General features: G+C 43.7%; 1 protein-coding gene across 4 annotated transcripts in view; it reads right to left on the bottom strand.

Moving 5' to 3' along the window:
- The window catches only part of NR1D2 (nuclear receptor subfamily 1 group D member 2), a 51,780-nt gene extending 28,439 nt beyond the window's left edge, over positions 1 to 23,341 (bottom strand). For 2 of the 4 annotated variants that reach the window (XM_077991367.1, XM_015132280.3), the window contains exons 1-6: positions 23,036 to 23,341; positions 13,267 to 13,533; positions 11,977 to 12,065; positions 8,284 to 8,428; positions 4,623 to 5,251; positions 2,083 to 2,268 (exon numbers count right to left, since the gene is read on the bottom strand). In XM_077991367.1, coding sequence (XP_077847493.1) covers positions 2,083 to 2,268; positions 4,623 to 5,251; positions 8,284 to 8,428; positions 11,977 to 12,065; positions 13,267 to 13,533; positions 23,036 to 23,051 — 1,332 coding nt within the window. In that variant the 5' untranslated portion in view covers positions 23,052 to 23,341. Of the gene's footprint in view, positions 1 to 2,082; positions 2,269 to 4,622; positions 5,252 to 8,283; positions 8,429 to 11,976; positions 12,066 to 13,266; positions 13,534 to 16,099; positions 16,343 to 23,035 lie in introns of all 4 variants that reach the window. The other 2 variants (XM_077991370.1, XM_077991368.1) reach the window with 2 other exon arrangements.
- Between the last annotated feature and the right edge of the window lie 1,330 nt (positions 23,342 to 24,671).

A 24,671-nucleotide genomic window follows, 5' to 3' on the forward strand; every position in this document is an offset into this window, starting at 1 on the left:
TCAAGGATTCTCCTGCCTCAGTCTCCCAACTAGCTGGGATTACAGGCACGCACCACCACTCCAGCTAATTTATGTTTTTAATAGAGATGGGGTTTCATCATGTTGACCAGGCTGGTCTCAAACTCGTGACCTTAGGTGATCCGCCTGCCTCAGCCTCCCAAAGTGCTGGAATTACAGGCATGTGCCACCACGCCCGGCCTATTTATTTATTTATTTATTTATTTATTTATTGAGACAGGGTCTTGCTCTGTTTACCAGGTTGGAGGTGCCAACACAGCTCACTGCAACCTCAACCTCCCAGGCTCAAGTGATCCTTCCCACCTCAGCCTCCTGAATAGCTGAATACAGATAAACACCACCACACCCAGCTAATTTTTGTATTTTTTGGAGAGATAGGGTTTCACCATGTTGCCCAGGCTGGTCTCAAACTCCTGGACTCATGTGATTGGCCTGCCTTGGCCTCCCAAAGTGCTGGGATTACAAGGATGAGCCACCGCACCCGGTCCCAAATCCACTTTCTTAAGACAAATTCTCTACCAAAGCAATAAATACTCCAAGAAGAACATCAAAAGAAATTATAGCCACTGATGGCAAAGATACTCTGCCACTCTATTAACAAAGATTCTGAAATGCAATATAAAATTAGAGCAAGAAATAGTGCCAGTAAATTTAAAACTGGGCCCTGGCCAAAGGCATTAAAGAAACTCTTTAGGCTGCCAAGTATACCACATGGCCTCTATGCCTTAAGTAAAAAGAGCAAAATTCCAATGCAGCAACACTTCGAAACATCAACACATCAAATGCAGCCAAGGCAAAGGAAGCAGACGAAGTCTAACTGAACTGCTTCAAGAAACCATAACCCAAAGAGACTATCCACAAAGAAAGCTATCACAGTAAGTGTTCTAAGCGCCATGTTATAATTGACATCCAAGTTAAATCAGCTAACAATTATATTACTTAGTTATCTCACTCCCTCCGTTATACTAGATGCAGGGAGAAGAAGTGAAAATACAGCCCTGGCTCACTTCTCCCATCCATCAAAGGTTCAAAGATTTGGCCCACCGAACATCAACTTCCTCTCACCAACCCAATCTCAGAGTTATCCTTAATTAGGTCCCAAGGCATCTCACACCTTGGCAGCAAAAGGGATGCCCTGGGGCAGACAGAAAGTGAAAGACACAAATTAAGAACCAGGAGAGGCACTTCTGTAAGTTAAACAGTAGAGACTACCCCAAGATCAGGCAGGATACAGTGTTGCAAGAGAAGCAGGACAGAAAAGTAGCCAAGGATCCTGAAGCAAGGTGAAGCCAGGAGGAGCTACGGTGGCACACAAGAAAAGTCTGACATATCCCCCAAAATATTCTACAGTCTCTCAAAAAACAAAAACCACATTCTATTTGCCCTTCTTATTCTGTATCGAATACAATAAATGCTAGGCTAGGCTAGGCTTTCAGGAGGTGTCTAACACTGCAGAAACTTGTTAAGTCCACATCTGAAAGGAATACTAGAACTTAGGAGTTCATATGCTGGAGATACAGAATACCTATATTTCAAATCCTAAATAAGTAAAAAATAAACACAAAATCCTAAACAATTCTGGATTTACCAAGTCTCTTCCCAAAACCCTGAGATGATGATTATTTTGTTGATAGCTTCAGACTCTGGACTATAAATACTGACTTAGAAAAGAATGAAAACATCTGCCGGGCACAGTGGCTCACACCCGGAATCCCAGCACTTTAGGAGGCCAAAGTGCACAGATCGCTTTGAGCTCAGGAATTTGAGACCAGCCTGGGCAACATGGCAAAACCCTGTTTCTACAAAAAAAAAAATACAAAAAAAAATTAGCCAGGCGTGGTGGTTCACACCTGTAGTCCCAGCTACTCAGGAGGCTGAAGCTGGAGAATGCTTGAACCCAGGAAGCAGAGGTTGCAGTGAGCTGTGATCGCGCTACTGCACTCCAGCCTGGGTGACAGAGCAAGATTCTCTCTCAAAAAAAAAAAAAAAAAGAATTAAAACATCCATGAAAATAAAATACTACATGCCCTGCCTGCATCAATATTCAGGATAAATAAAACCTACCTCAAAAGTCCCAGCCTTTAAAAGGTTGACCTGGTCATGCTGAGAGAGATCTCTGAACCCAGGAATACGCTTTGCAAATTCCACCACTTCTTTCACCGCTGGAGTGAAGCTCATCGAAAATTCTTCCCAGATTTCATGTCCCGATTTATGAGGATCCACATAAGGAGACTTACTCATTGGACAAACCTGGTATACACAAAGCGGAAAAACTCTTAAATACTAAGAGGTGGTAAAGAAATGTCAAAAGCAGCATCTCAATTATCAGAAACCCCAACATGAATTTAACCCCCAAAACACAAGTAAAATCTACTGAAATATTAGCACTTTATCCATTTGCTGCCCACCACACTGTAGAAAGCCTCTTGGCAACCTAATATAAATAGCAATTAACTTATCATTAAAAAAACATAGCCTAAGCAAAAATACCATCTATATCAAGCTATTTCAAACACCTGTTGCACAGGTTTAAGAGTTTATTTTGTAACACTGCTGCCACCTTATGCTAGTATATGGTGTTTTATAATTTCGCAAACAAATTCACTTGTTTGATTCTCAATCTTTTATGGCAGACTGTAATTTCCATTTCTTAGGTGGAGAAATGAGACTCCGAGAGGTTTAGTGATTTGTCCAACACAGCTAGAAGTCACAGGTCTAGGCCCAAATTCACATTTAGTTAACATTTCAAAAATCCCTTATTTCTAAATAGGCAGAATTACAATGTTGTAATTTCCAACAGGAAAAAACAGCAAGGTGTCTCGTTTTGTTAAAAAGGTCACTCACTGCCTGGCCGGGCAAAGTGGCTCACGCCTGTAATCCCAGCACTTTGGGAGGCCGAGGCAGGCGGATCACAAAGTCAGGAGTTCAAGACCAGTCTGGCCAACATGGTGAAACCCTGTCTCTACCAACAATTAAAAAAATTAGCCAGACATGGTGGCGTGCACCTGTAGTCCCAGCTACTCGGGAGACTGAGGCAGAAAAATCGCTTGAACCAGGAGACGGAGGTTGCAGTGAGCCAAGTTCATACCACTGCACTCCAGCCTAGGTGACAGAATGAGACTCAAAAAAAAAAAAGTCACTGCCCATTTGTTTCAAAAACAATGGTGTGATCACTGACTTCTACTTGTTCAATTAGGAAACAAAGACTGCACATACAGGTGTGCCTTCTAAATGAGGATTAGGTGAGGGAAAACAGGAAGCCAAGAAGTTATTTCAAAAACACCAAAAAGATGATGAAACACATTCTGTATATTCTATTAGTAAAATCAGCCTTTAAATTTTCACTAAATCCACACAAAATCTAGGAATGGGATGATTACAAAACCATGGAGAATATCATGAAATCAGAACCCAAATGTCTACAGATTTTTCCTTCATTAAGGCAGCCACTTGGCTAGGCATGGTGGCTCAAGCCTGTAATCCCAGCACTTCTGGAGGCTGAGATGGGCGAATCACTTGAGGCCAGGAATTCAAGACCAGCCTGGCCAACATGGTGAAACCTGTCTCTACTGAAAATACAAGAATTAGCCAGGCATGGTGACACACGCCTGCAATCCCAACTACTCCGGGCATGAGAAGTGCTTGAACCCAAGAGGTAGAGCTTGCAATGAGCTGAGGTCGCACCACTGCACTCCAGCCTGGGCAACAGAGCAAGACTGTCTAAAAAAACAAAACAAAACAAAACAAAAAATAAAAAAGCAACTACTTAGCCTAACAAAAGGTCCACAGAATCAAATAACTGCAAGTGACAACAAAAAATTTAATGAAGATTGAGGTAGAGTCAACTATTTTGAAAATGAAAAAGACGACTTTAATTACCTGTCAGTAGAAAATACCAAGTACTATCAAAGGACCTCATGGTTTAAACTGGAAATGGTGTGGTACTGTTGTTTTTGATGAAATTCTGGCTGAATATGAACACTGTACTTTCATGTAGAATGTCGTATTTGATGGAAAAATAGAAAAGCTTGAATGATATGACCAACATTAAGTCATCTCATAAGATGAAGTCTGAGAAAATCCTTAGAAACTAGCCTATGAAATTAAAATACTCCTAAATTTATCAAACAATAAAACATCTATGTTCTATACCCAAAGATCTTTTGGCATAAAAATGGTTTAAAAAAAAAAAAAAAAACCTCTTTCTATAGAAATCAAAGAATTTTTAACTATGGCAAGCGAAAAGTTCAGCCCTTTGAGAAAATTCCAAAGCTAGTAAGGTACTAATTAATCAGAATGCTTAAATTTTCAAAGGGATTTCCAAGAATTAAAGGACCAATTGTGCATGAATAATATTTTACATAAAATCCTAATCCCAATCCCAGATCAATCAAATCACATGCTTTGTACCTAGCTGGGTGTGAAATTAGGTCATTCATCAAATGATGTTTATTAAAATTATTTGACCTAAAATACTGTACAAAATTAAGTCTGTAAATTCCTTAGGTTTTCTGACACCATCCCCCCAGGTTAGCATATCTCCCAAATAAAATTTTCAAAGCTTTCCCTGATACAATGTAAGCAAAAAATTGATTTCACTATACCAGATGCATTCTCCCTCCAGTGTTGCACAGGTAACTATTCTTGTTCTCATTCTGAGAAAATCCATCTATCGGAACTCTATCACATACTCTTTGAGTATAAGCATTGGAGAAGTTCATACAATGTCCATTTGCAATACAAATGGCATGCCCATTTGGGTAATGCATTATGTTCCTCCCTTTAAACTGTCCATTGAGATGCTGCTGGCTCTCACTACAGGGAAAATGGCTGCTAAGCCCATTGCCACAATGATCATGATTTAAATTATATTGCTCCATGTTCTTGGGAATCCGTTCTCCTCTCTGGGGCTGCATGCTCTCAGCTGAGTTTTCTCGCTGCTCTTGATTATACATAAAGGTATCCTTGTGAGCTCTGGTCACCATGCCAATCACTTCTTCCTTTGCGAAATCAGAAGAGGGAGGAGAAGAGCTTTTGATGTTTTCTTGTTCCAGTTGGGGCTTGGGTCGCAGCTGATCCTGAGCTGGTAAGGCTGTCTGTTCATGATGTTCTACTAATGTGTCATTTTGCAAGTGACCACTGAATTGGCTGTTCATCATGGTCTTCATCGCACTTTGCATTTCAATTAGCATCCTCTGTTTTTCACGCTTAGGAATACGACCAAACCGAACAGCTATTGAAGAAAAAGATATTTAACATCTATATTCTAAATAAGACCTGTTTTGTATAAAAGAATAACACAAAATTATCCAATAGCTATGGCCTCTAGTCATACATACAAAGAATGAGTCTACACATTTCTGGTTCACATTTTTCTAAACTTGCTGGTCTTGATACACCAAAGGAAGTAGGAGAGGGAGAGAAAATTTTCCAGTTTCCCCCAAAACAAAGTTAAGGAAATGTATCTCCTACGTATTTTATAAGCAAAGTCTAAGAAAAGAAATAGGAAATTTGGACGGGCACAGTAGCTCATGCCTGTAATCTCAGTACTTTGGGAGGCTGAGCTGGGTGGACTGCCTGAGGTCAGGAATTTGAGACCAGTCTAGCCAACATGGTGAAACCCCGTCTCTACTAAAAATACAAAAAGTAGCCAGGTGTGATGGCGGTCGCCTATAGTCCCGGCTACTCTGGAGGCTGAGGCAGGAGAACTGCTTGAACCCAGGAGGCAGAGGTTGCAGTGAGCTGAGATGGTGCCAAACCACTCCAGCCTAGGCGACAGAGCAATACTCCATCTCCACCTCAAAAAAAAAAAAAAGAAAGAAAGAAAAAGAAAAAAGAAATAGGAAATTAGCTAATGAAAACCAGTTTGAAGCAGACCAGTATTACTACACAGCTCCTTACTAACAAAGCTGAGGACTGTTCCCAGGAAGGCATGTGATTCAGCTACATACATCCATTACCATTAATGGAATCTGGTAGGTACAAACATTCCCTGAACACCTGGCCCTTGTCAATTCATTTTTTGTAACTTTACTCTCAAGATTTAACTATTAAATTATCTGCTGTCTTCTTTTCCAGCCTCTTTAAAAAAAAATCCTTAAAAAAAATTCCGCAACCAGTAGAAATGTACTTACTGAAAAATAAACTTGGTAGATTTTAATTAAAACCAGTGAAATAACTAAAAATGAGATAAGTCATCCTCTACTCTTTTAGAAGCTAGTCTTAGGTGTCTTGTCTCCAATAATCCTATTGGAGACTAGGAGAAACAAAAGCTTCCTTCTAGTCTAGTATTTATACAGAGACAATAAAAATTCAGTATACTTGCCCAGAAAGCCTTGTTAATCTAATCGTAGCCTCTGACATTACTGCTTTCAAAAACAAACAACTTAATCATGTTTGATACTTTACCTCTACTCCTCCCTTCGCAAATGATTGTCAGTTTTATTCTTTTAGGACAATCACAATATCCATCGACTATTTTTATAGCACTAGTACTTTTAGCATTAAAAAAAAATTTTCAGGCAATTGAAAAAACATCAATTGCTGAAACTTGTTACTCAAGAAACCCTTGGCCAGGAGTGATGGCTCACACCTGTAATCCCAGCACTTTGGGAAGCCGAGGCAGGTGGATCACTTGAGGTTAGGAGTTCAAGACCAGCCTGGACAACATAGTGAAACCCCGTCTCTACTAAAAACACAAAAATTAGCCGGGTGTGGTGGTGCATGCCTGTAGTCCCAGCTATTCGGGAGGCTGAGGCAGGAGAATCGCTTGAACCAGGTAGGCAGAGGAGGTAGCAGTGAGCTGAGTAGGCACCACTGCACTCCAGCCTGGGCAACAGAGCAATACTCCATCTCAAAAAAAAACACGAAACTCCTTATTGCAATATTCTATGTCTGTATCAGTAAGATACTAGAGTAACCTAAGGAATTGCTTAAGTGGGCCTTCCCTAGATAAATACGAAGTTCATTTTTAACAATTCTTAAATAACCCTACTGGTCCCTCTGAAAACCTCATACCTGTTGTTACTTAAAACCACACACACACACACAAAAAAAAATTATCCAAAAAATGAATAAGCATAATAGAAGAGTCCAATCTTACAATAATGTCATCCACAGATAATACTTATAGTCCCACAAATTACTCCAAATTTTATTTTGCATGAGAATAGATCATGCCAGAAGTGAGCAACTACCTCCACTCCAGACCCTAATGCTTCTTTCAATTTTGCATCTCTTTTCCATGTGTTCAGAATCTGTGCCCCAAAAGCACCTTACCATCTCAGAGCTAAGAAAGAGAGAGAATTCATGTAAGAAGAAATGAGATCCTCAGTAATGTTAAGAAATCAAAAACAAAGAGGAAAGGATTGCTATATCGAGAAAAGCTATGGTGAGGTTTGGGCTTCTGGTTAAAAACAAAATACAAGTTAAAAAACAATTTCTTTTTGGCCCAGCGCAGTGAGTGGCTCATGCCTGTAATCCCAGCACTTTCAGAGGCCAAGGCGGGCCGATCACGAGGTCAGGAGTTTGAGACCAGCCTAACCAACATGGTGAAATCCCGTCTCTCCTAAAAATTCAAAAAAATTAGCCAGGTGTGGTGGCGGGCACCTGTAATCTCAGTTACTCAGAAGGCTGGGGCAGGAGAATCACTTGAACCCGGGAGATGGAGGCTGCAGTGAGACAGAGTCTCACTGTGTCACCCAGGTTAGAGTGCAGTGGCATGATCTCACCTCAGTGCAACCTCCACCTCCTGGGCTCAAGCTATTCTCCTGCCTTAGCCTCCCGAGTAACTGGGATTACAGGTATATGCCATCATGCTCAGCTAATTTTTTTTTGTATTTTTAGTAGGTATGGGGTTTCACCAGGGCTGGTCTGGAACTCCTGACCTAAAGTGACCCACACGCCTCAGCTTCCCGAAGTGTTGGGATTACAGGCATGAGCCACCACGCCCGGCCATACAAAAAATGTTTTTAAACTCCATTGTTTCTAGGAAAAAAATAAAAAGTAATCAAATTGCATAGAAAAAAAAAATGGCTCTTTTTAGAGGTAGTAACAACCACCAAAGTTTAGCCAAAACCTGTTTCTGGGATGATAATGCTAAAATATGACTTTAATCAATTTGGTGTCTTGTAAAGCATGAAAATGTGTTTTCTGCTTCACCTTAAAAGAGGGTTCTTGGTAACCGGCTTATAGCTCTGGTTCATGCTGAGGAATAAAAGCCAAGCTCCACACACTTTAGGAACACTCTTTAAACTAGGTACATACCATCTCTTGACATTCCAACAGACAGACACTTTTTAAAGCGACACTGCTGACATCTGTTCCTATTCATTCTCATTATAGAACAGTTTTCATTCTTCAGGCACTTCTTGTACTGGATGTTTTGTTGAATACTTCTCCGAAAGAAACCCTAAGAACAAAGGAAGATTTACTTACCCATTTAAAAACACCCAAATGAACTTCTTATAAACACTGTTCCCATATCTATCTAATATACATGACGAACTACAGTCCATACCAGTGTATGACTCGCTATCTGGGAAACACTATGTCTTAGGATAGAGGGAAATACAATGTTGACACACAGAATTCAATTCCATTCTGATTGGCATGAGTAACCTAACACCTACCAACCAAACAAAATTCTTCTTCCCTTTAGAGATTCTTTGCCTTACCCAAAGCACCCCTTGCAACAACCACACTACCCTGTTAACAGACCCTGTCTGCAGTCTGCACATTTTCCATCTCATACTTTTATTCACTACAAATTCCAAAACTCTTGAAGTATGAATGACTTTTTTTTTTTTTTTTTTTTTGAGATAAGATCTCGTTCTGTTGCCCAGGCTAGAGTGCAGTGGCATGATCACAGCTCCCTGCAACCCTGACCTCCCTGGCTCAATCAATTCTCCAACCACAGCCTGCCAAACAGCTGGGACTACAGGCATGCGCCACCACACCCAGCTAATTTTTGTATTTTTTGTAGAAATGGGGCTTTGCCATGTTGCCGAGGCCGGTCTTGAACTCCAGGGCTCAAGTGATCTGCCGGCCTTGGCCTCCCAAAGTGTTAGAATTACAGGGCATAAGCCACCACCACTCCCAATCTGATTTTTTGTTGGTTTGTTTGCTTTCTTGAGACAGACTCTTGCTCTGTAGCCCAGGCTGGAGTGCAGTGGCACAATCTCAGCTCACTGAAACCTCCATCTCCCAGGTTCAAGGGATTCTCCTGCCTCGGCCTCCCCAGTAGCTGGGATTACAGGCACCTGCCACCATGTCTGGCTAATTTTTTGTATTTTTAGTAGAGACAGGATTTCGTCATGTTGGCCAGGCTGGTCTTGAACCCCTGACCTCAACTGATCCACCCACCTTGGCCTCTCAAAGTGCTAGGATTACAGGTATGAGCCACCGCGCCCAGTCATTTTTTTTTTTTTTTTAAAGAGACAGGGTCTCACTCTGTCACCCAGACTGGAGTACAATGATGCAATAATAGTTCACTGCAACTTCGAACTCCCGGGCTCAAGCAATCCTCCTGCCTCAGCCTCCCAAGAGCTGGGACTACAGACATGTGCTACCACATCCAGCTTTTTCACTTTTTGTAGAGATGGGGTCTCCCTACGTTGCCCAGGTGGGTCTCACACTCCACCTCAAGCAATCCTCCAGCTTCGGCCTCCCAAAGAGGTAGAATTACAGGCCTGAGCCGCTGCACTCAGCCTGAATGACTGCTTAAAAGTTGACTGAGAAATATGTTTGATAACTACAATCCCCTCACTAGAATTGTGGATTACATTCATAGAAGTTGGTCTTCCTCAATCATTACCTGCTGACACTGGCAAGGCCTGTTATACATGTCAGAAGTCACTGACTACATGTCAGCAACAGGTAAGTGTTATACCACACACCAACAGAGTAGCTAACTATCCAAGGAAAGACAGTTCCCAACTAGATGGCTACAAACAGCTGCCTTTACTCCACAAACAATTCAAGTACATATTCTGTGATAGGTCTTCAAAGATCTCCAGTTTCATGGTACCAGGGAGGACAGAAAACTCAAGAATGCAATTACCAAAATTATTTTAAACTGCATTTTCCTGTTATATGACAACTAAACACATTTCCTGAATCTATGCTACGTAATCATGGGACACAACATTTTTATATTTTATTATTGTGTACTATACACTTGATTTAGATACAAGAGCTGAACTAGACACATTTAAGAGTACTGCACAGATGTGTATTTATCAAGAATACACAATCAGCTCATTCAGTTTGTGCTTTTATTTTCTAGCTATAAAATAAGAATAATAATGCCTGCCCCAATATTACTTCACATTTTTGTTAAAAAAAAAAAAATATATATATATATATAGAGAGAGAGAGAGAGAGAGAGAGAGAAAGAGAGAATTTTTTTTAAACAATGAAAAAAAATGCTACATCTATAAAAAATACTGACTCGTCTTACAAAGTTACCCAGCCATTAAAAGTTAGCAAACTTGGCAGGGCGCGTGGCTCACGCCTGTAATCCCAATACTTTGGGAAGCCGAGTCAGGCATATCACCTGAGGTCAGGAGTCCGAGACCAGCCTAATATGATGAAACCCCAACTCTACTAAAAATACAAAAATTAGCCTTGAGTGGTGGCATGTGCCTGCAATCCCAGCTACTCGGGAGACTGAGACAGGAGAATCGTTTGAACCCAGGAGGCAGAGGTTGTAGTGAACCGAGATGGTGCCACTGCACTCCAGCCTGGGCAATAAGAGCTAAACTCCCTTTCAAAAAAAAGAAAAACTGGCAAACTCACAATTCATTCAGAGCCACACTTGAAAATATTTCCTCTCCCATCATGTATATTCATTATCTTGTTTACTCATCATGTCTTGCCAAACTAGATTCCTGCTTGTGGCCTCAAGTCAGAGAACAGCAAGAACATGTGTCTTTTTCACGTTAATTTTTGATACTCAGGAGAAAAGATTGTGCCAAGTTTTTTAAAAAGAGAGAAAGACTCCCTGTATACAGGTAGGGAGGTAGAGACCATCTCACTTGGAATTATTTGACCAATACTCTAATAGCAATAACTAGAAAAGAGTCAACTAAACTTACAAATAAACTAGCTTTCCCAAGGGCTCAACTTATATTCAGGATTATTTTACTCACTTGGCATTATTTCTTAAGATATCACATTTTTTTCAAGTATCTAGGAATTATTCCCAGCTCCCAGTACCTGATGTGTCATTAAGTCAAAGTATGTGATGAAACCTAATTCAAAGTTTGGTTTAAACTAAGTTCCAACAAGGCAGGAGTAGTGCCTGGTCTGTTTTGTTCCTTGTTATTTCACTACCACCTAGAACTGTGCTTGACACATTAATGAATGAGCATTTGGTGCACTTGGTTTAACACAGTAAGTATGTTTAATTGAGACAGCAAATTTACTTTGTTCAAAATCTTAAAGAAAAAAGAAATACTTTCACTGAATTAAGACTATTTTTTAGGCCAGGTGCGGTGGCTCACACCTGTACAATCCCAGCACTTTGGGAGGCCGAGGCAGGCGGATCACAAGGTCAGGAGATCGAGACCATCCTGGCTAACACGGTGAAACCCCGTCTCTACTAAAAACACAAAAAATTAGCCGGGCATGGTGGCAGGTGCCTGTAGTCCCAGCTACTCAGGAGGCTGAGGCAGGAGAATCACTTGAACCTGGGAGGTGGAGGCTACAGAGAGCCGAGACCGTGCCACCTCACTGGGCTACAGAGACTCCATCTCAAAACACACACACACACACACACACACACACAAATATTTTTCAAAACAAGTTATGCTTATACACTACATAAAATGCTTAGAACTTAAAAAGAGCAGCTGACTTCTCACTCTCTCTCAGATTATCAATTGTGGAAATTGGTAAATCTAAACCCAACTTCTTATCCCAGAATCAGTTGCTTAAAGAAATAAAAGCATGCTTTACCTTACAGCCTTCGCAAGCATGAACTCCATAGTGGAATCCTGACGCCACATCCCCACAGACTTTACACAGTAGAACCATGCCACTAAATTCTAGGACACAAAAGGACATGAAGTAAAAAGCAAGAAGAAACACTGAGTCTGTTTTCTTTCCAATTAGATATTTTATTTCATTCAACTTGTAAGAGCTTTTAAAAGATATGTATCTACTTTCATAATGTAAAAGAAAAATATTTTCAAATCAAAAGTAATCATAATTTTCTTTTCTTTTTTTTTTTTTTTAAGATAGAGTCTCCCGCTGTCGCCCAAGCTGGAGTGTAGTGGCGTGATCTCGGCTCACTGCAACCTCCACACTTCCCAGGTTCAAGCAATTCTCATGCCTCGCCCCCCAAGTAGCTGGGACTACAGGCACACACCACCATACCAAGCTTTTTTTGTATTTTTAGTAGAGATGGGGTTCTGCCATGTTGCCCAGGCTGGTCTTGAATTCCTGGGCTCTGCCCCACTCAGCCTCCAAAAATGCTGGGATTACAGGTGTGAGCCACCACACCCGGCCATAATTTTCTTTTAAACACAGCTTATGGCACTGACAAAAACACCTCACAGACCTGGATTTTTCCTTTCCTGATTTTAGAATTACACTGAAATTTTGTAAATTTATTTTTTTTCCAGACCTGTCAGCATGATATAAGAAATTTTGTAAATTTAGAGTTACTTTACATCAGACATGCAACCAGAACTAAGAAACCAATTCTCTGGATAACAATTAAGAATTCAGGCAGAGAAGTCAATCAATAAAAGGTGGAAAGGGATGTCTCTCCACAGGCAGCCGTGTCAGTTTACTTCACCTACAGGGGCCAGATAGGTCCAAATCCCACTACTCATTTGGTTATCCCAATCCAACATTTCCTAATCCCAAATGTTCCCAACTCCAGTTTCACTAATGTAACCCCTTCCCACAATGAGCAAGTACTCTGTTCTAGAAACAAGACTTAGTTCTAGTAGTCCAGAAGAAAAGTAACTGTGAAATGTAGTAAAAGAGGGTACCCTAGAGGGAGCAGGGCCAGGCAGAGTACATAACCACATATCTTGCTCTGAGGCAAGAATTTGACAGCCCCTAGGTTATAACTTCTAAAATCATCGCTGATTTCTTCCCTAACTACAGATGTATGATCACCCAGCAGGGAGCGAAAACTGTACCCAGAAATATAATGGCCCCCTATATGAAAAGCAGATAAAATAAGCCCCATTTGCAACTTATGGCAGCGAGCTTTAGAAAACTAAAGTAACTTACTTGTCACACCACTATGACTTTTTGTCATGCCAGGTGCACTCGATTTGCTTGTTTTCATAGAACAATCTATTCGATCATTCTTCAGGATGCCTTCAATATTGGAGAGATCACCATTCTTGGGATTACCATTGGTATCAGAATTAGAGCTATTTGGAGAAGATGGAACAGAAGAGGAGGAGGACTGGAAACTATTCTCAGAACCCTCACTGTGACAAGAGGCAGGGCTTGAGGCTGAGCTGGAAGAACTGATATAGGCAATCACACCTCCTAGAAAATAGGAGGAAAATCACATAATTAGATACAAGATAATATGTATTTTTTATTTTTGCAAATCTCAACAGCAAAGCCATTAACTTTAGAAATAGGATACTGATGATATGAAATGTTTGCTTACACCAAAAGCAAAAAGTAAAGTATTTCCTTATTTCCCATTATTCGTCCTGCTTCCACAAAGTTCAAAGCACGTGTGACTCCCACTGATTTAAAAAGGGAGATGGGCCCAGCACACTTGCTCATGCCCGTAATCATACCACTTTGGGGGCTGAGGCGGGAGGATTGTCGCTTGAGCCCAGGAATTTGAGACCAGCCTGGGCAACATAAGGTAATGCTGTTTCTACAAAAAAATTTAAAAACTTGCTGCGTGTGGTTTGCACCCAGCACCTCTAGTAGTCCCAGTTATTCAGAAGGCTAAGGCAAGAGGATCACTTGAGCCCAGGAGTTCGAGGCTGCAGTGAGCCATGATCATGCCACTGCACTCTAGCCTGGAGACAGGGCAAGACCCTGTCTCAAAGAAAGAAAAAATTGCTGGGCGCGGTGGCTCACGCCTGTAATCCCAGCACTTTGGGAGGCCGAGGCAGGCGGATCACAAGGTCAGGAGATCGAGACCACGGTGAAACCCCGTCTCTACTAAAAATACAAAAACTTAGCCAGGCAAGGTGGTGGGCGCCTGTAGTCCCAGCTACTCGGGAGGCTGAGGCAGGAGAATGGCGTGAACCCGAGAGGCGGAGCTTGCAGTGAGCCGAGATGGCGCCACTGCACTCCAGCCTGGGAGACAGAGCGAGACTCCGTCTCAAAAAAAAAAAAAAAAAAAAGAAAGAAAAAATTAAAAGTGAGAAGGATTTCACTGGCTTGGATATTCTGAGCACATGCAGACCCCTCACACCTAAAGCTTTTCATTTTCCAATCTTTTCCTAAAAGGACTAAAACACGCTCCTAAGCAACTTCATTGCTTAAACAAACTGGTCACAAAGAAATCTGGTTCTGGTCTCTTCTTTGCATCCTCTGATCTGACACAATCCTAGAAACAATGAATTTATCATTTGCCTCCCCCAACACTTGGCTAAAAGCACAGGTTAATCCAGAACAGATGTAACATTTAGAATGGTAGATAAGGGATCCTTTCATAGCCCTTGCTCCCACACCTTTCTGTTTCGGTGTTCCCAGAAGACATAAGTGGCTCTACACTAACCAATCCCCAGTTAAATACTCTCCCTTCTCTACCCCATTCTGCCATTCATCTCTAAGCAGCTCTTAAGAAATCCAGACTCACTCCTTGTTCTTCTGACTCGCTCTTTATAAAGGTGTTAATAAAGATGCTGGAAGAATGTATGCTATACCAGAATAACAGTAAGGCTGAAGCTAATTCCCTCTACACAGACTTATTCTCAAAATGTGATTTGCAATTTTATATAACCTCTACAACCCCTCTGAAAACTGGCCTTGACCTTCCTTTTTTTTTTTTTTTGAGACCAAGTCTCACTCTGTCACCCAGGCTGGAGTGCAGTGTCACAATCTCGGCTTACAGCAACCTCCACCTCCTGGGTGCAAGCAATTTTCCTATCTCAGCCTCCTGAGTAGCTGGGACTATAGTCACATGCCACCACTCTCAGTCAATTTTTGTTTTTTTTTTTTTTTTAGTAGAGACAGGGTTTCACCATGTTGGTCAGACTGGTCTCGAACTCCTGACCTCAGGTGATCCACCCACCTTGGCCTCCCCAGTGCTGGGATTACAGGCGTCAGCCACCATGTCCGGCCTATCAATCATTTTTAAACAAAAAATCCACATAGCAAAATGTTGAGGCCAAAACAATCCCAAAAAGATAAGACATTTCCATTTTCAGGCAATTAAAAAAAAAAATTTAAAATCATTTTCAGTTTGTTATGTATTAGATATCACATATGTATTTAAGCACAAATTATATATACTGAGGCTAAAGGAAAACACAATCACAGCTCTCAAGGGGTTTGAATGCAACCCAGAAGGGAAGATGAAACAGTTGCCTACTATGCCAAAAAACATACCATGTTTTTCATCAGACACAATTTTTTTTTTTTTTTTTTTTGAGACGGAGTTTCACTCTGTCACCCAGGATGGGAGTGCAGTGGTGCAACTTCAGCTCATTGCAACCTCCACCTCCTGGTTCACACAACTCTCCTCCCTCAGCCTCCTGAGTAGCTGGGACTACAGGCACCCACCACCTCGCTTGGTTAATTTTTTTTCTTTTTTTTTTTAAGTAGAGACACGGTTTCACCATGTTGCCCAGGCTGGTCACGAACTTCTGACCTCAGGTGATCCGCCCGCCTCCACCTCCCAAAGTGCTGAGATTACAGGTGTGAGCCACCATGCCCAGCCTAGACACAAATTTAACATGCATAAATTCAACGATATGCACTTGATTTGTAAAGACAAAAATATCACTAATGTAGACAATTCCATCCATTGTTTTATTCATGAAGCCTATGCCTGGAATCAATCATGAGGTGAGAGGTGCAAATCCGCTCTTCCCACAGTTAGACTTGCTGTCCATATGCTCTCTTGCTATGTGCATCTCACCTTAATTAATCCTGCAATTAATATTTTTCCTGCAGCGTGGTCCCTAACTAGAAACCAACGATCTCAAAGTGTGGGCCCTGGACCAGGGGCATTGGTATCACCCAGAATCTGCTGGAAATGCAAATTATCAAGCTCAGCTCCAGATCTACTGCATAAGAAACTTTAATAAGCCCTCTTGGTGATTCTGATGCACATCCAAGTTTGAAGAACACTGCCACAAGCCAACAACTTCATCTGTGCTCCCTGGAAGACAAAGTGACCAAGGGCAGTTTTCACCTACTGTTCATTTTAAAATCTAAAAACTCCAAAACTACCAACACAAGAAGAAAGATTCCCAACTTATTTTCATCACCCAGAGAAATTATGTAAAATACATATCCTCAAAACTAGCTGGTGCTTTTTCAGAATACATGTTTCCAAGGCCCTACGCAGACTGGAGAACACATCCTCAGGAATGCGCATTTTTAACAAGCTCTCCAAGCAATTATTTGCACACTGAAGTTTAAAAATGGCTACAATCAGTGAATTCAAACCAAATTAGCCCAGTTTTAAAGACTGATATTTTCATTGACACAACCGCCAGAGTATCATTAATACCCTGTGAATCCAAAGAGAAACCAATTTAACCTGGAAACCTAGCCAGTGTCATGTTATTGGGGAAAACCATTGTGCTGTCTTTATAAAACTTTAGAGATCTTAAGTCCACATTAACAATTCCAGGTATTAGCACACGGCTACTTTTTTCACAGTTGTCTCCACTCACAATAGGACACTTTACAAATATTCTTAGTCCTCAATGAAATTCCAAAAGATCTCACAGCTATTTGTCTTCTCTAAAATAATGTCTTAGGTACTAAATTCACACCTAACATCTCAGGAAAATAAAAGATAAGAAAGTGATGTTTTTGCTTGGAAGTAAGACTTTCCTGGGCCCGCATTTTCAGTCATTTATGTTCACAAGATCTGCTGACTACCTTAGCTAAGAAATTCACTTTTAGAAATTAGACCTGGCAGGGCACAGCAGCTCACGCCTTTAACCCCAGCACTTTGGGAGGCCGAGGCAGGCGGATCGTCTGAGGTCAGAAGTTAGAGACCAGCCTGACCAACATGGAGAAACCCCATCTCTACTAAAAATACAAAAACAGCAAGGCATGGTGGCACATGCCTGTCATCCCAGCTACTGAGGAGGCTGAGGCAGGAGAATCGCTTGAACCTGGGAAGTGGAGGTTGCGGTGAGCCAAGATGGCACCACTGCACTCCAGCCTGAGCAACAAGAGCAAAACTCTTCAAAAAAAAAAAAAAAAAAAAAAGGAAAAGAAAAGAAATTAGAGCTATGCAGATGGCTCAAAAATTGGTTGCAAGCATTGATGGTAATTAATTAACTAAAAAACAATTTCCTTTGCAAAAGCTTCAATATCCAACCTAAAAGAAATTACTGGGCTATTATCAATCCAGTTAAGATCCAATTCCTGTCTTAAGAAAACAAGCATTTGTGCCAGGCACCAGAAAATCAAAGAGGATCCATCTAGAAACAGCTGCATTCTCCTCACAAGACCTTCAATATTGATTTAGTTGTCTTAGCATCTATTCTTGCTACTAGACACCCATCTATGAACCTGACTGATAGCAAACCAAATGGGTTAAATTTTAATTTCTTAGAAGATAAGGAGTACATCTAGTAGTTCCTCAACCTAATGAAGAAAGGAAAGTGAAACTATAAGTTACCAAGTACCTGCTGGATGTCAGGAATAAACGACACAATTTCATCCTCACAAGAACTCTGTGAATTAACTGTCATTAACTCATTTTTGTAAACAAGGAGCTCAGAGAGGATAAGTCAGCCACTAAGTGGCAGGCCAGAGTTTAAAGTCAAGGTTGTCCAATTCCAGAGTACAAACTTATTTGGTCAGAAGAACTGAGCAAGCAAGTCACTTTCAATGTTTCTAAACCTGAGTCATCTTCTATAAAATTGGAACATCTGCCACTTACTACAAGACTGAAATGAAATGGTGTTCATAAGGATTATTAAAGTGCTTTTTTCATATACTGTTTTTGATGATAAAGTAAGAATAGTAAAAATCCCTGAACTAGCAAGTCCCAACACCTCCAAGAAACAGGCAGAATGTATGTACCTCTTTGAAACCTTGAGCTAAAATTAGCTGAGGCAGTCTTCTCTATTTTCAGTTGAAAGGGACCCTGGACCTGGGCCAGGTTCCCAGGCTAGGGCTTACCCAGTGGTCAACTTCAGACAAGCCAAAAGTCAATATCCAATTTTGTACTTCTAGGAAGCACTGATATTCCAGCAAATATTCGAGTCTTCTTACTCATTTTCTAGACTTGTCCATCATCTAAACCCTCCCACTCCCACTGTCCACCAACCTGGAGAGTATGTTTGACTTCAAGTCATGACTGTACTTTTTTTGCCCTGTGGCTTAGAACAAAACATTTTATCACCAAGAAGCTTTAGTTTCCTCACTTTAAAAGTGTTACAAATAATTCCTACTCAAAGGGTGGTAGAGTAGATCTAATTGAGGCATTAAAATTCCAATTGTGCCGGGCGCGGTGGCTCATGCCTGTAATCCCAGCACTTTGGGAGGCTGAGGCGGGCGGATCACAAGGTCAGGAGATCGAGACCACGGTGAAACCCCGTCTCTACTAAAAATACAAAAAATTAGCCGGGCGCGGTTGTGGGTGCCTGTAGTCCCAGCTACTCGGGAGGCTGAGGCAGGAGAATGGCGTGAACCCGGGAGGCGGAGCTTGCAGTGAGCCGAGATCGCGCCACTGCACTCCAGCCTGGGGGACAGAGCGAGACTCCGTCTCAAAAAAAAAACAAAAACAAAAAAAAAAAAAAATAAAAAATAAAAAAAAATAAAATAAAATTCCAATTGTGTCCTGGGTGTCAGGGCTCCAGAGAACAGCACGGTCCTTTCCCTAAAATGCCTTATAAACCAACTGGGGAAACACCCATGTTATCAGGAGCAATGTTTCATACAAACAATTTATACAAACGATTGTGAACTGCTGAAGATCATACTAAAGAGGGCAGAGATCAACAGGGGTAAACACATCCAAGGTGGCAATATCTAAGTGGGGAATTGAAGGGTGTGTAAATTACCAAATGATGTTATCACATAAGAGACATTTTTTTAAATGGGGTGACACAAAAATAAATGGTGTGGGTGTTTTTTGTTTTTTATTTTTTGAGACAGAGTTTCACTCTGTTGCCTAGGCTGGAGTGCAATGGTATGGTCTCAGCTCACCGCAACCTCCGCCTCCTGGGTTCAAGCGATTCTCCTGCCTCGGTCTCCCAAGTAGCTGGGATTATGGGTACCCACCACACCCGGCTAATTTTTGTATTTTAGTAGAGACAGGGTTTCACATGTTGACCAGGCTGGTCTCGAACTCCTGACCTCAAGTGATCCGCCCACCTCAGCCTCCCACAGTGCTGGGATTACAGGTGTGAGCCACCGCGCCCAGCCAAATGGGTCTTATTTTATAAAACAGAGTTATTTTAATCTCCATGTAAATTACTGGAGAAGGAGGTCAAGGTGTAATCTGATGTCTGGAAATAAGCCAGCATGACTAAAGAAAGGACTGATGAAGGCCCTGCAGATGACTATCCTTTTCCACCAGCTATAACCTACATATATCACTGCAAATTGAGTGGGGATCCATACACATGCAGTATCTCCTTCACCCTCAAGAAGACAGGACACTAAGTTGTACATAAATCTTCAAATATTATGCAGGCTAAAATATATTATAGCACAGTAGTTAACAGTTTGTGTTCCCAAGTAAACTTCGTGGATTCAAATTCTGGCTCTACTACTTGCCTAGGTAAGTTATTTAGCTTCAATTTACTTAGCTCCTCATCATTAAGATGGTGGGAACAGCATCTTCCTTCATGGAATTACCGTGAGGAACACATGTAAAGGGCCTGGCACATAAGAAGAAGCTGATGATTATTTTTTTGTCATCATTATACTAGAAGAGGTCCATCAAAATGGTTCAAACCAAACTAACCCTCCCTACACATTCTTCACCTCATTTTTTAATGTGTCTTAAGGATCCAGTGGTTTCTTTTTGGTTATTTCCACACTCCTTCTTGAATCTCTTAACCGTACTGACCAGTCAAGCAACTTCTTACTTCAATTCTGGCTTTTCCTCACTCCAAGGAAAGATTTCTTTGCCCCACCTCTACAATTGTTTTCCAAGTTTTTCGCTCCATTGTTTTCACACATTACTCATGGGGCGAGCAGACATAGAGATGTCATGAAGGACAGTAAGATTACATGATCACTGGTTGAATGTTTGTCAAATGACACCAAACTAGACGGAAGGGTAGAGGTGTGCCACACAGCACTGAATCTGGCCCCACCTTGGTCAATGTTTACAAAAATTCAAAAGTTAAAAGGCTTTTTTTTTTTTTTGAGACGGAGTCTCACTCTTGCCCAGGCTGGAGTGCTGGAGTGCGATCTCGACTCAACTGCAACCTCCACCTCCCAGGTTCAAGCTATTCTCCTGCCTCAGTCTCATTGAGTAGCTGGGATTACAGGAGCCCACCACCATGCCCGGCTAATTTTTGTCCGTTTAGTAGAGAAGGACAAATGTTGGTCACGCTGGTCTCGAACTCCTTACCTCAGGAGATCCGCCTGGCTCAGCCTCCCAAAGTGCTGGGCTTACAGGCGTGAGCCACTGCGCCCGGCCAGTTAAAGTGAATTCTTATTAGACCTCCCACTTACAGACAGATGGTAGAAACTGTAAATATGGTGGGTAGCAGCTTGTAACAGCTTTGAACTTAAGACCAAATGAACAAGAGTAATTTTAAGAACGATCACTGTAAATTCCTACACTTCAGGTCATGCAATTATCTGCACAATGAATGAAATCTAACTTCATAACAGTTCACATGAAAGGTCCTAGTTGATTGCAAGGTTACTGTGAGTCAGCAAAGCAATAGGCCAAAAAAACTAAGCCTGCCAGGGAATTCATTTGCAGCAGGATCCAAGACAAAGAGGGCAACTTGGAACTTGATAATTATCCAGCCACTTCCACAAGAGCCTGTTCACTTCTGGGTGCTCCATCCCAAAGGGCAACAAGGATGATGAGTGATCTGAAAAAACAACGCTGGGCAAGGACCAAGAGATGAGAACTGCAAATCCAAGAACTGAAGGGGGAAGGGGATGGTCAACACCCATTCGGAGGAATTTTTATAATGTGTAGCTCCACAAGGCAAGATTTTGAACAGCGAAGTACTGGAAAAGGGCTCAAACCAGAGAAAAACTTCCTAATTGAGCCAGCCCTCATGAGGCTACTAAAGCTACTAGAATTCATGCTAAAGGGTAGAAGAGGTTCACCCTGATCACCTCTAAATTCTAACACGTATAAGTTTAGTTCTATGATAAACTCGTAAAATTTTTAAAAATGCCCTCAAAGACTAAGTAGGTCCGTTAGGTAATTAAAACACAATTAGATCCAGATTTTTGTGAGGCAGGTAAAAAAAAAAGTAAATTTTAAAAATAATTAAACAATTTGAAAATGACTATTTTTACTCTTGGTGAAAAGTTCACAATACACTTGTTATCGAGGCAAGATTCTTAGAGGCGCATTATAACTCAAAAAATAAAACAAAAGCTGGCTGTTTCCATAACCTCACTTACTTCAGCTCTGCTCCATCATTTGGGGCACACAAAAGGAAGGAAGGGCACCCTATTGTTCTGTTGCAATGTAACAAAATGTGACAAGAAAAGCATTTATAAAGCCAAATTCTCTTGATCAGATTCAGGAAAATTCAGCGACCCACAGGTTGTTTTGTTTTGTTTTTCTTAAATGAAGACTGGCCAGTTTTACATATAGTGTTGGAGTCACCTACGATCACCTGAGTCATCCTGACCATACGTGAGCTGCACGCTCAGCTCCGGGTATGACCCGTTTACAGGAAAATTTCAGCCCAAGGGGATCTGGAAGCAGTTTTTAAGACTGTGGGTGTGTGAGACAGGCCTAGAGGAAACGGGTTTTTTTGGTAAACAGTGAGGCGGCATCCTAACAAGGGCGGTGCTACCCAGTCTGCGGGGCATCGCTTGGGATCGAAGCACCTCGGAGCTCCTTCGAGCGTATCCCTTCGGGAAAACCCCAAGCCTTCCCCGAGGCGCCTCCTCCGGCCTGCAGCACGCCCTCGCCCCGCACTTCCTCCTCAGAATCTGCAAAGTGTACAGCTACCAGCTCGTCAGGCGCCGGTTCGTTTGTTTCGCGCGGGGTCCGCGCCTTGGGGGTCACCTCGCGAAAAAAGCTTGCAGCGCCCGGCGCACTGCGGTGTCAGCGCCCGCGTCGGGGCCCCCTCGCCGCGGGGCTCAGCGGGTGCGCACGCGCGGCCTCCTCCGCAGTGTGCAACCCCGCGGGGGAGGAGGGAATCGCGGCGACGTCACTACCCCGAGGCTTCCAAAGGGGCGGAGCCTCCCGGGAGGCTGCGGCGCTCCCAGGCAGCGCGCGCGCGCGCGCGCGCCCGCCCCCACGTGTCCCTGCGGCCCCGGGGAATGTGGGTCAGGGAGCCGACCGGCCTCACGTGTCCCCGCCCGCCGCCGCCGCCTCAGCGCCCATTATGTAATGCCGCGTCACGCGCCCGCCCAGCCAACCGGCGCCCGGGCGCCGCCGAACGTAAACACAGCGCGCACGTGGCTCGCGAGGCCGGGCCATGTGAGGGGGGGGCCGGGTCGGGCGCCGCCGGGCCGCGCTGCGGCTTTGCAGGGAGACAGGAGGGCGGGCGCGGGGCGGCCAAAGGGGCGATAGAAACTGAGCCAGAGGCGGACACGCGGCGCGCAGCAGCCCACGCCGCCCCACCGACCCTGGGGACACCCCCTGCCGCCGCCCCCAGAAGTGCCCCGCGGGCTCCGAGCGCTCCCTCCGGCCATCCCCCACCCGCCGCAGTCCGGCTCTTACCCGCATTCACCTCCATGGTGTCCTCGCGGAGGGGGCCGGGGCCTCCCGCTTCCCGCAGAGGGGGCAGCGCCGCCGCCGCCGCCTCAGCGCCGCGCCGCCCCGGGCTGGAAGCAACGGTGGTCGCGGGGCCCCTTCATGGGCAGAGCGGGTGGGGCTCCCGGGCCCCAGGTCGCGCAGCGCACAGCAGGCTGCAGCCAGAGGGGGTGGCGGCGGCCGGCGAGCGGCGCTCCTCCCGGGGTCCCTGACAACAAAAGCGGCGGCGCGGCGGCTTCCTGCAGCCAGCGCACCGCGGCGGCGAGGGCGGCTGACGGGGAGGGCAGCAGCGACCATGTGACCCGCGCACACACCCCCTCCCTCCGCCCGCCCTCGGCCGGCCGCTGCGGCGACTCCGCCCCGCCGCTCCCCTCCCTTCCTCTCTCCCTCCCTCTCTCCCTCCCTCTCTCCCTCTTTCCCTCCCGCTCTCCCTCTCTCCCTCTCTCCCGCTTCCCCTTTCTCCCCTTTTACTTGCTTAGCCCCTCCTCTTCCTTCGTTTTCCCCCTCCGTGCCGTAAACCTCTTATCCGTTTCCCTCAGCCGCATATTCCTCCCCTCCTCCTCCTCATCTCCCCCCCTACTCCCGGCTGCTCTTCCCGCCTCTGGCCGCGGCCCCCTCCACGACCTGCTCCCCAGCCCTGCCCCCCAACCTGGTGGCTCCCAGGTCAGAGCGGTGGCTTGGCGCCGAGCAGAGGTGCTTCCCAGGAACCCGGCTGACTCGGGCTTGCTCAACCCCTGCGCCCCCCGGCCCCACTCCCACCCGACCGACCTCCAAACGGTGGTCTTTGAGGGCACAGACCCTTCCCTTTCTCTCTCCACCCTGTACGTGATTTTATCCGTGCTTCCCAGGAACCCGGCTGACTCGGGCTTGCTCAACCCCTGCGCCCCCCGGCCCCACTCCCACCCGACCGACCTCCAAACGGTGGTCTTTGAGGGCACAGACCCTTCCCTTTCTCTCTCCACCCTGTACGTGATTTTATCCAATCTCATAGCTTAAGTAGACCTATGTTCTGGTGATTCCCAGATTTATATTTCAAGGCGAGACCTCTCCTAATCTCCAGATTCTTACATCCAGCAGCCCGTTTGATGATGCCCCTTTTTTGCATCTCAGATTTTAGACGGGTGTACGCGTGTGTCCGAACTCAGCTAATGTGCAGTCAAGATCTGGGCATTTCACCTTGAATGTAAATTTCAGATCAAAAGAAAAAAGCTAGAAACAAATTGTATGCGTGCTGAGGTGAATTCTGAGGAAAGTGCATTGATGCCCGCAATTTAAACGCATTACTAAAGTAAGATGGGCTAATAGAAGCTTGAGTAGATGATATAGTAAGATGTTAAACTTAGGCAATGGGGATATGGATGTTCCTTGTAAAATTCTTTCGTTTTCTCTGAAATTTTTCAGTATAGAATGTGGGGGAAATGTCACGTGGAAGACGTAATTACATGTGCAACACCCTATTTCGCCACCCCCAGGTTTCTTCACCGTATCAATATTTACTATGTTGGTAAATCTGCAAGTTCCTGAAGACAGCAAAATTATGTTTCTCTCCTAACATTCTCTCTCACTGCCTTTTATTCTCCGTTCAATCCATTAGCAAGTCTGA

The sequence above is a fragment of the Macaca mulatta genome, chromosome 2 (assembly GCF_049350105.2).
Source record: "Macaca mulatta isolate MMU2019108-1 chromosome 2, T2T-MMU8v2.0, whole genome shotgun sequence".
In the NCBI taxonomy this organism is placed as follows: Eukaryota; Metazoa; Chordata; class Mammalia; order Primates; family Cercopithecidae; genus Macaca; species Macaca mulatta.